Source organism: Canis lupus, chromosome 26 (assembly GCF_003254725.2).
Source record: "Canis lupus dingo isolate Sandy chromosome 26, ASM325472v2, whole genome shotgun sequence".
Taxonomy (NCBI): domain Eukaryota; kingdom Metazoa; phylum Chordata; class Mammalia; order Carnivora; family Canidae; genus Canis; species Canis lupus.
In genome coordinates, this window is record NC_064268.1 from 27,634,227 (window position 1) to 27,645,440 (window position 11,214).

Genomic DNA, 11,214 nt, shown 5'->3' on the forward strand with positions numbered 1-11,214 from the left:
CGTGCAGGGAGCTCGATGTGGGACTCGATCCCGGGTCTCCAGGATCAGGCCCTGGGCTGAAGGCAGGTGCTAAACCGCTGAGCCACCAGGGATCCCCTCTTCTTGCGTTTTTAAAGACCTAGTGGCCATCGTATTTTAATTTTCAGCGGTAAGAATGTAAGGCCATCTTTTCGCACCTCTGCCTCTGGCGTCATAGTTAGAGACACCGGCTGCTGCAACAAATAGACCCAAAACTGTTTTACGGTTTATTTTTTTTTTTTTTATTTTTTTTTTTTAATTTTTATTTATTTATGATAGTCACAGAGAGAGAGAGAGAGAGAGGCAGAGACACAGGCAGAGGGAGAAGCAGGCTCCATGCACCGGGAGCCCGACGTGGGATTCGATCCCGGGTCTCCAGGATCGCGCCCTGGGCCAAAGGCAGGCGCCAAACCGCTGCGCCACCCAGGGATCCCTGTTTTACGGTTTAATGGGAAGTTTGCTTCTTGTTCCGGCAGCAGTACCGGATGGGTGAACAGGTCACGGAGGGCAGCGGGGGGCTCCCTGCCCCATGCTGGGGACTCAGGTTGGCCCGGGGTCCAGAGCCACCCTTGCAACAGAAGGAGCCGCAGGAGCTTGGAAGGATGCAGGTGGGGGTGGGGGTGGGGGTGGGGGGCCTCCGGCCTTGTACTAGGAGGAACTCAGTCACATGACCGCCCAAATGCGAGGGGCTCTGGGAAATGTAGTCCAGCGGGCAACCCCAAAGAGGTGTTCAGTATTGTGGGCTGCTCTGCTGCTTGCAGGCACCTGCTCAACCTCACTTCCCTAATGGTTTTTGTCCTTTGAAGTTCAGCTGGAACGGGAATCCTCCAGGAAGCATCCCTTCATTTCCCACTCCTGAGACATGCTGCACTGAGCACCCCCTCCCCACTGGGTACCCCCTGGACTGTGAGCTCAGAGAACAGATGTGGCCCAGGGAGGCACTCAGCCACCCCAGGGCTTGCACAGGAGCCAGCCTGGCCAAGGGGGGAGCTCTGCTCCCCCTGTGCAGTATTGCTCCCTTGGCCCTGTGCTCCCCACTGTGTCCAGTTAAGGAGAGGCCCTAGTGGGAGGCTGGAGGGCAGGAAGAGAAGCGGACACTTCCCCCATCTTGGGCCTGTGGTTCCTACCAGGGCCCGTGGGCTTACATGGTTCCTGCTGTGGGGTTCCCGCTTTTGGGAGCACCTGGGCATGGCTCTGGCACCCTCCTTCCTTTGTCCCTTGGCTTAGGGGTGTTGTTGGGGTCCTATGGCAGCCTCACCAGCTCTTTGACTTCCCAGTTCTCCCATCACCTGTATTTCTAAGACCCTGGATTACTGTCCCTCAAATTCCAACCAGCACAAAGGGTAGAGGCCTGGCCATTGGGTTCTAATGCCTTGGGACTGTGGTCTGGGGAGACCACTCCCCTGAGGCTGTGGTCCCTGCCTTTGAGGTCTCTAAAGGGAGTCTATGTAGGACACTGGGACCTTCAGCCTCACATGGGCCCCACAGTACCCCGACTCCCTACAGGCCCTTGGGAAAACCCATCAGGTGTCGGGGCTTCCCAGCCTGGCCTGTCCCTGGCACTGGGAGTGCCTGATGTCTGGGGTCAGGGCCACAGACAGTGCACCCCTTCTCTAGCTGGAGAGGGGTGGGGGCCGCTCTGGGTCCCAACCTGGAGGGACAAGCGTAGGGTGGGGACGCCTGAGAGAGACCACGTTTTACCCTTAGGATGAAGCCTCACTGCCATTGCCTGGTGGGGGAGGGGCCTCACTATTTCTCAGACCAGACCATATTTCTCTTCCTCTGAGCCTTGCCCAGGCTGTTCCTGCCTGGAACCTAGGCTCTCCAATCACATCTCTGAGAACTTGGCCCATCCTTTCAGTTACAGTCTGGGAGCTGTGAAGCTGCCCCTGCTTCCCCTGCTCTTACAGGTCTGGGCTTGATGAGGAAACCAACCTGTCACCCACTGGCTTGTGCCTGGCCCAGCACTGAGGACGCAGGTTGGTGGGAAGCCAGCCCTGCCTTACCTCATCTGCAGAGGAAAGTACCTGCCCAGTGGCCAAGGGGCCAGCCCTCAGCACCACCCTGTCCTGAGCTGGAAGCCAGTGTGGAAGCAGCGGGGTGTGCAAGCACCAACCCCATCTGCTTCCTTCAGCCTCTTGGGTACAACCCAGAGAGACCCCCCCAACTCTCCACTGTCATCTCTGTTCCTTTGAATGTGCCCCATCGTGCAAAACTGTCTCCTCGAGGAAGCCCTCCAGACTGCACTTGCCCCTATCACCCAGCTTTCCCACCCCTGTCTAGGACCCTCAGCTACCAGCCAGTCTAAGGGGGTGGGGAGGCTTGGGTTCTGCCCCTGGTGGTCAGTGCCTGGACGGCCCGACTCAAGGCCCTCCTACCGCAGGGAGATGCAGAAGTGGGCCTGCATGGACCTTGGCCAAGGTTGTGACAGGCCAGGGCCCAGCTCGAGTGGCCGCTCCCAGGGTCTGGCGCAGCGTCGGGGCCCACGGCCCTGCCCTCTGCTGCCCCCCCGCGGCCGCCCTCGGCACTGCAGGCCGCCGTGACGGGGGGGGGGGGGGGGGCTCACCTCCCACCCAAGGTTCCACATCCCTTGGGCAAACTCCCCCAGCCCCTACCCCTCAGGTGGAGCCTCCGGCCTGGACCAGGGGGCACCAGCCTCCAACCCCGCCCTCCACTGTGCTTTCTCCAGGCCTGGCCCGATCCTATGCTGCCAAGGCCTTTCCATGGCCTCCAATTAGCACCCTTGCCGCAGGGGGGCAGCAGTGGCATGAAGCCTGTGCCCCATACCCAGCTTCTGGACACTTCTAGGTGAGGAACCCAGGGACCCAGAACATGGGCTCTGGTTTCAGAGCAGTGCTGGGGCAGGGTAGGGGCCCGGGGGCAGGTTGGGCCAGCTTGCTGCAGGGTGAAGGGGCGGGTGCCTGTGCTGGCCCATCCCATTTCCTGGGCACCCAGCATGGACTCCATGGGGAACGCTTTGCAGGCACTGCCCTTTGTCTTCACCTCCACAAAGTGCTCACGGTTCTTGAGAACACCTTTTAGAGGGAGACAGGCTGTGGAGGGACCGGCCCCAGGTGGCCTGCCAGTGGACAAATGTTGCTCTGGGTGCTGTTGATCCCACAAGGCAACCATAGAACCCTCCAGAACCAAAGTGTGGCATGAGCACCAGTACACCAGGGAGGGGATACCATGGGCTTGTTTTCTCCTAGTAGACAGGGAGGGGTGTTTCAAGTGACATTCCAGAAGAGTTAGAAGTGACATTCCAGAAGGGTTAGAATTACAAGCCTGGAGCTCAGAGTGACTCTCCACTCTGGGGTCCTGAGGCCTCTCCACCTCAGGCTGGGCCAAGTCCAGCAATCAAGGCAGCTGGGTGCTAGGGCTCCCGTGTCGGGGCACCAGGTATCAGTAGATCAGGGTCACAGGCATCAGACACGGGATCTGAGGTACTAGCATTTGAGTTTCAGGTGCCAGAGTGTTGGGTCTCTGGAGACAGGCGTTAGAACTCAAGGGTATGCAGTCTGCGGAATTAGAGCCGAGAATATTTGGGGACTAGAGCACCAGGGGCCTCTCGGGGCCTGCACGGTTAGAGCCAGGTGTCCAGGTCTGAGGAGACAGAGCAGGGCACCAGGTCTAGGGTGTGTGGGCATCGAAGGCTCAGGTATCAGGTGTCCAGGTCCCAAGAAACAGTGCTAGTGACTTGGGGATCGAAGTACTGGGGTGCACGCTCTCAGAGGTGTTCTCCTGGGAGGTTGGTCTTGGCTCCGGGGTGGTCATCCATGCCTCTTGCTGCCGGCCAGATGCGCTCCCCTCAGGGCTGTGAACCCCAGATGGCCCTGGAAACAGAGACACCATCTAGAGCAGGCGTAGGGGGCACCCTAGAATCTTAGAGCCAACGAGGGGCACAGACCGGGGTCCTGCCGCTGGAACCCTGGGTCTTGGTGGGTGAGGTCTTACATGTTGCCCTTCCTATGGCGCAGCAGCACATAGACGAGCGCGACCACGGCCACCACCGCCAGGCCTCCAAAGATGATGCTCAGCAGCACCGTGTAGCTCCGAGCTGGAGAGGGAGCAGAAAGGTGAGGGCTGCCCGAGGGCAACAGTGGGGTGCAGGCGGGTGGGGGTGCAGGGCATCCTCACCTGGCTGGCACATCGGGGTGGGCCTCGACCAGATGCCATCAGCCTGGCAGGTGCTGACCTCTGCCCCAACCAGGCTGTAGCCGCTGTCGCAGTGAAAGTAGACAGTGGAGCCCGACAGGTACCTGGTACCCTCCTTGCGTCCATTGGGGGGCGGGGCCAGCCAGCCGCAGGACGTCACTGGGGTAGGGGACCAGGAGCAGACCGTAGGATTAAGCAGCTGGCGGTCCCCACCTCCCCTGCAGCTGCCGACTTAGGGGGTCACGTCCCAGCCTAGGGTGCCCACCCCCTCGCCTGTGCCCCCAGCCCCCCTCACCAGGCTGCAGGCTCTGAGCACGATGCTGGTGCCACTGGTGGGCCATCCGCGTGGCATTGCCCACACTCAGGCTCCCAGTGGCCATCACGTCGAATATGCAGAAATAGTTGTCTCCACACAACTTAGCCGCCTCGGCGGCCTGGCTGGGGTTGGGGGTGGTCTCCTCGGGGAACAGGGGCTGAAAGGTGTAGTCATGCTTGGGCTGGTACAGGAAGTTGTTGACCAGAAACCAGGAGTCGTAGGTGAGCAGGGACGAGGTGTTCCTCACAGCCCCTGGGGAGACACGCAGCAGGTCTCGCTGGCGGCCGAGGGTCCAGAGTCCCTCCCCTCACATCCACTGCCTCTGTCCCCGCCGGGATCCCCCCAGCCCCAGGGGGCCTCGCAGTCACTCACAGTCGGCCCCGAAGCGGAACAGCTCTCGGGAGCTGGCCTTGGGGGGCAAGACATTCCCGTCGCGCAGCACGAAGTCATCCGTGGGGTCATCATTCAGTGTCCCGAGAAGGCCTTGCGTGTGGGTGAGGAACTTCTCAGGCAGGAGGACAGTCACACTCAGGAAGGGACCCTGGACGCTGACCTCCAGGCCAGCCCCCGATGACAGCATGATGGATACGCTGTCCCCGGCAGCGACAGACAGGAACATACCTGGGCACACGTGGAACTGGGGTTAGGGCTGCCCACTGAGGGCACCGTGCTGTGACTCCACAGCCCCAGGACAAGTGGGTCAGCATCCAGGGAAGGGGACGGTGTCCTCACTGCCGGCCCTGCTGTGACACTCCCTCACCCCACGCCCACCCCTGTACTGGGACCCCCACACGGACATGAGTGCCCAGGCTCCAAAGGGACCCCCACACCGAGGCCTCACCTGGGGGTCACCTGTTGGCCCTCGCTCCTTGAGGGAGGCAGCAGCCACACCCAGCTCTGCCCTTCCTGGGGATCCCTGCACCCTCAACACCAGCAGGCCAGTCCCAGGTCCCCACCCATCCCCATTGCAAAAAAATCACTTCATTAGCTCAGTTCCCTGAGGCAGCACCACCAGAGAGGGGAAGGGGGTGGACAGGGGGTTGCTCCGTAGCCCGCAGGGCCAGCCAGCATCTTCGAAGCAGCTTCCAGCTTCTCGTCCCACTGTCCGGGCATCTCAGGGTTCTGACCACGGGTTTGGGGCTCCATGAGTGTGAAAGCACAAGATCAGACCAGGTCCCCATCCCCAGGCCGGACCTTCCTACCTGGGGCCGCGCACCTCGTCCGCCCACACACATCGGCGGGCTGGGGGCGCGTGTCCACCGTGCAGGGGGCAGGGGAGGGGGGCTGACTGGCAGCACAATGCCAGGGACAGCGTGCGGATCGTATGGAGAGGCTCCCACCTCTGCACCCGCGCTCCGAGGCCCAGGCGGGAAGTGAGGGCGCAAGAGCGGCCCTGTGGCAAGCCGGCCGCCACTCACCCTTCAGGTCCATCCAGCTCTGCTCCGTGAAGCTGAGCACCTCCTGGTTCAGCAGCACCTGCAGGACCCCCGCCCCGCCGGCCAGCCGGACCTCCACCACGTCGGAGTTGCCCTCCTGGACGGCCACGGCCGTGAGCCCCGTGCCTCGGTCCTGCGGGCCTGGGGGGCGCGGGCAGAACGATGCGCTCGGCTCCAGCCCGCCTCATGGGGGACCCGGAGCCCCCCGCGCCCCCAGGGCCCGCGGGCCCCAGCCTCACCCTCCGGCGTCGTCCTGGGCTGCGCCCGCCCCTGCACCCTCAGATTGGTCAGCTCGGCCTCCAGCAGCACGTACTCGCCGCGCCCGTTGAACGAGAAGCTGGCACCGTCGAAGGTGATGAAGTGCGGGTCCCCGAATGCGGAGGCTGGGGAGAGCGGAGGGTCAGGTGGGCCGCGCTGGCCTGGCCCTGCCCGGGGCCCGGCCTCGCCTGCCACCCACCGAGGCGCGACGGCCGGTAGCTGCGACAGTCGCTGGAGGGCCGCCGCCGCATGTATCGGGAGCACTCGGGCGCCCAGAGGCAACAGTGGTAGAAGCTGACGACGTCATAGAGCCAGTGGGACAGGCCGGGCACGCGGGGTGGTGTGCGGAAGGGGGGCGCGCCCCAGTCGTGGCCGCGGTCCGGGGTGCTGCCGCCGGTGGAGTCGGCCGTCAGGAGCAGGCTGCCGGCCTCCGTGTAGCAGCACTGCTGGCCGGAGGCGAACCGGGGGCTGGGGACAGCGACAGGTCAAGGCCGCCGTCGGGGGGCCCGGGCCCCCTGCCCCCCACCTGCCGCCTGGCTCACCTGGCTTGCACGGAGCGCACACAGTGCACGGCCCCAGGGTGGTAGGTGCACACGCTGCCGCGCTCAATGTCACAGCCGTAGTCCGTCTATGGAGCAGGAGGTTGCTGTCACCTGCACTGGCCTCAGGCTGTGGCCTGCCCTCCCCGGGAGCCGACCCTGAGGGCCCTCAGACCCCAGCCTGGCCTCCCAGGGGCCTCTATCTGCCTCCCCGCCCCTCACCTCCTGGGTGTGCGGGGGCGGGGGGGGGGGGGGGGCTCACGTGGAAGCGGCCAGAGTCAGCGCGGGCCTGGGCCAGGGTGCAGGGGCAGTCAGGCAGTTCCTCCAGGAAGTTGGGCAGTTGGTCTTCCAGCTGCTCCCAGGCCAGGCACTGGGCTCGGGCCCAGGCCTTGGGGTCCGCCCGGAAGTCCTCGCCCAGGTGCCAGGCCAGCGCGTGCTCATTGCTCCAGAGCGCCTGCACGTCCCTGTGGGGACCCCGCGCACTGAGGGCCGCGCCCCGGCAGCCCCGGCCAGGATGGCGCGTGGCGGGCCAGGCCCCCGCCCACCCTCTGCGTGCCCGTGGCCCTTACTTCTCCCCTGCGTAGTATCTGCTGCTGATGATCCGAAGCGCACCCACTTCCCATCGCTGGAAGTTTGGAGGGGCAGGTTTGGGAGTGAAGGTGAAGAAGCCAGAGTTGGGGATGCTGGTGGCCAGGGAGTACAGGTATGACCACTTTGCTGTCCACTCCCCTGAATATGGCTTCCCTAAGGGAGAGAAGGCCTCCGTCAGCCCCGGGGCCCCTCCAAGAGCCCGGGGGCAAAAGAAGGGCAAAAGAAGGGCCAGGTGCCAGTCTTGGGTGCTCAGAGCGGCCTGGGAGATGGACAGACGGGTGGTTCCCAGAGGAAGGCCTGCCCCGTTGCTCCAGCAAGGGCCCTGGCTCCAGCGACGGCCATTTCCTCCTCGCCCATGTTAGGGTCACAGCCCCACCTGGAGGCCAGGCCGAGGGCCATGCTCGCAGCCCAGGGGCTTGGAGGGGATGGTTCCCAGGGCAAGCCTTGTATCCAACGGCAGAGAAGGCCCATATGTCCTCCGAGAGCTGGGCCCATGTGGCCGGCGGGGGGGTCCCCAGCCTCCCCCACCCCCATGTGTCCCCCAGTTCCCCTTTCTTGCTCGACGTCCCCATCTGGGATTTGGCCCTACCTGGAGTCCCCTCTCTCCCACCTCTGCAAGCCCCAGGCCCTAGCGGCCCACAGAGCTCCTCGGGCTGTGCAGCCTTTGGTGGCCTTACCTGTCTCCTCGTAGCCCCAGAGCTCGATGGTGACAGACCGCGTGGGCAGAGCCGAGGGCTCCCAGGTCACGGTGAGGTTGTCCGTGGTGCCGGCGGTGCCGTAGTATTGCCAGAGGGTCTCGTTCTCCAGCTGGCTCTTCTCCGTCTCCGACACTTTGCTGGGGTGCACTGGGCAGGAGGTGAGGGGTGAGTGAAGGCCTGAGGCCCAGGGGCTCTGCGAGCTGGGGGTGCCTCCCGAGGACCAAGCGGGGCAGTCCCACTAGAGGATCTTCTCTCCCAGGCCCTCCTGTTGGGAAAGGACGGAGCCTGCAGGAGAGGCGCGGCCCTGCCCTCTGCTGTCCAGGTCTCTGGCCTCCGCCCTCCCCTGGCCTGGCCGAGTCAAGTGGCCCACCTTGCTGGGGGATCCCAGAAGGCCCCCCCCAGTTCCTCTGTGTGGATGCCAAGGGGTGGGGAGCAGAGCTTGAGAACTAGAGGGACTGGTTGAGCCAGAGCAGGCGAGGCGGGCAGAGATTAGTGTTAGGCAAGTGCCTTTGGAGGGCCAAGGCCCAGGAAGGTGGGGCTCACCAGCCAGCCAGGTCCCCGAGCGCGGAAAGGAGCGACCGTTGTCCATCGAGAGCGTGAAGGGGATGTGGCCTGTCTCATACAGCAGGGGCGACACGCAGTGCACGTGTCCAGAGGAGTCCACGTACCCGAGGGTCTGGATGCTCTCCTTAAACCTGCGGGGGCAGGAGGTGGCAGGAAAGGCCAGGCCAGGGCCGGGGGACCCCCTCCGAGGCCCGCGCCCCGACCTCCTCCCCGGGGCCCCCAGCGCGCACGGAGCCCCTGGGGACCCCCACCTGCAGATCACGCCGTCAGTGGGGATGAACCAGGTGAGGTGCTGTACTTGGAAGTCCTTGCCCCCCATCATGGAGCCCGAGTAGGGCGAGACTTCCAGGCAGAAGTCCCGGAAGTCGGAGCAGCAGGTGCCCAGGCCAGAGCAGGTGGGGTGGCAGGAGCACGACCCATCCCGGTCTCCACAGCGGTGGGAGCAGCTCCCCTGGGCACCTGGAGGAGGCGCTGCTGAGCTTATTTGCCCGGAGCCCATGAGGGAGGAGCGTCCCCGGGAGAACGTGGACCAGGAAGGGCGCTGACCACCAAGCCAACCACAGTAGAAACCCACACAGGGCCCGCGGGGTGAGGGACCTCGGGACGAATGACCTGGCCGTTGCCTGAAGGGCTTGCGAGAAGGAGGGAGGTGAGGGCCAATGCCTGCGGCCGCCCTGCCGCAGCGTCAAGGAGCCCCGGGGCAGGGCTGGCCTTCAGCCCTCAAGACCCGGACGACCGGCTCCTCGGGTGGCCAGAGGTGGCTGAGCCCTCGCCGTGGGCTGCGGGGCTGTCTGAACCCCTAGCCCGGACAGGGACAGTCTGGGGCCTGGGGACGTGGCTCCCCAGAGTCCCTTGGGAGGCCTGGCGGCTCAGCATGGCCCAGCTCACTTTGCCAGGCGACACCCTTAGGGGAGAGGGTGAGAGGTGCTCCCCTCCTGAGGGGAGGAGGACGGTCATCCCCAGCAGAGGACCCGGCAGGGCCAGGGTGGCGGAGAGGGCGGCCTGGTGTGGGGCTGTGGACATCATGGGGACCCATGACAGGGAACCCTCTGCATCGAGTGTGCCTGGGCAGGTTGGAGGGTGGGGACCAAGGGGGTGCAGACAGCGCACCTGCCGTCTCCGCCGCCCCCCAAAGGGGGCCAGTCAAGGGCTGGGGCTGGACCCGAGCCACCCCGGTGACCCTATTTCACCCACTGCAGGGCCTGGCACTCGAGAGCGTCAATAAATATTTATTGACAGAGGATGTGATGGCTCAAGGGAGTGGGGGAGGAGGCTGAGTGATGCCAGTAAGTGAGATAAGTGGCTGAAGGGTGGTGGCGCTTCCCCGAGATGGGGGATAGGGGTGGGGCAGGGGGCTGGGGAGCCTGCCCCTGGGAGCTCGGCCCAGCAGGAGCCTCCGGAGTGGGAGCCTTCCCCCAGACCTTCCGGGGTTCAGCCCTACCCTAACAAGGACCCTCAGTCTTGCCTCTCACCTGTCAGGGAGCTTAGTGGGCCTGAGGCTCCTCCATGTATGAGCGCAGACTCCACGGGGCTCGGGGCACAGACCAAGGGCTCCCCTGAGCCCCCCACCGCCCCGGGCCACCTCCCTCCCAGGCAGCCAGCACCTCCCAGCTCCCAGTGGGTTTAGGGTGGGCCTAGCCCCGACTCCATCCTGCCAGCGGCCCAGACCCTGGGCTCCCCAGATTTTCTTCTCCCAACCCCAGTCCAGTCCCGGACGACCTGGCGGATGGACAGAGGCTGCACGGGGCCGGGAGGCGGGGTGCGGGCCTACCTGCTGCAGGCCGGGGGCCTGGGCCGGGGGCCGTGGCGAGCAGCAGCAGAGCCCAGAGCAGCACGAGCGGCCTCATGGTGCGGCCGAGTCCGCAGCCCGCAGCGCAGCAGTGGCGGGGCCGCCGCGGCCGGGCTTAGTCCCCGGGGCCTGGCTCCGCCCGCCCGGCGCGCCCGCCCCGCCCCAGCCCGCCCCGCCCGCCCGCCCCGCCCGGCCCGGTCCCCTCTCAAAGTCCACAGGTTCCCGCGGGGGCCGAGGAGGGCCCAACCTGCCCTGTTAGCACATTCCTGGCCCGGGGGAGGAGGTCGGAGCCTCCAGGGTCGGATCCAGATGTCCAGGGGCTGCAACCTAGACCCCCGAGGGCACCTCTGGCCCAGCCCGGGGTGGCCAGGGTGGGGCTCCCCTGGGGCTGGGGTTTGGCAGGGTGGGTTAGGTGGGGTGGCTCTTGCAAGCTCAGGATTCCAGCACCCGAGGGCCCCCCAGCCACAGACCTCTCACACCTGGTCCTCAGCTTCCCTGCCCAGAGCAGGTATTTCCAAATCCTCACCACACCCTCCTCGCAGGGAGAGGAGCAACTAACCTGCTGATCGCTGGTGGGGGTGGGTGCTGAGGGGCCGGAGGAAGGGATCCCCTTTGGAGGGGGGTGAAGGCTGTGGGAGGGGCTCAGCCAGGGCAGGTTCACGGGGGCGAGGGGCTGAGACCAGAGCCCCCGGGTCCGGAATTCCCGGAGCGGTGCTTATGTAACTGGGCTCCAGAGGTGCCTCCGCCCGGCCTGGCCAGCGGGGAGCTGCCAAGGGGCCCCCCAGCCCCACCCACCCCGGCTGACATTCACAGAATTTGCGTGACCTCCTCAGTATGCAGCCTTCCCACT

At 65.2% G+C, this 11,214-nt stretch overlaps 1 protein-coding gene across 2 annotated transcripts; it reads right to left on the bottom strand.

Annotated features, from left to right (window-relative positions):
• Positions 1-3,196: 3,196 nt before the first annotated feature.
• On the bottom strand, positions 3,197-10,482 carry SUSD2 (sushi domain containing 2). 2 transcript variants are annotated; one of them, XM_025474718.3, is made up of 15 exons: positions 10,347-10,482; positions 8,827-9,034; positions 8,555-8,706; positions 7,991-8,158; positions 7,292-7,466; positions 6,985-7,186; positions 6,726-6,811; positions 6,383-6,651; positions 6,165-6,308; positions 5,908-6,066; positions 4,862-5,110; positions 4,469-4,741; positions 4,156-4,332; positions 3,973-4,075; positions 3,197-3,851 (listed from the first exon to the last, which is right to left on the bottom strand). In XM_025474718.3, the coding sequence occupies exons 1-15, from the start codon at positions 10,420-10,422 to the stop codon at positions 3,827-3,829; spliced, it is 2,466 nt and encodes an 821-aa protein (XP_025330503.1). In that variant the 5' UTR covers positions 10,423-10,482; the 3' UTR covers positions 3,197-3,826. The 2 variants fall into 2 exon arrangements, with proteins under 2 accessions (XP_025330503.1, XP_025330502.1); XM_025474717.3 differs by having other exon boundaries at positions 8,827-9,046; positions 10,347-10,463.
• Positions 10,483-11,214: the final 732 nt, after the last annotated feature.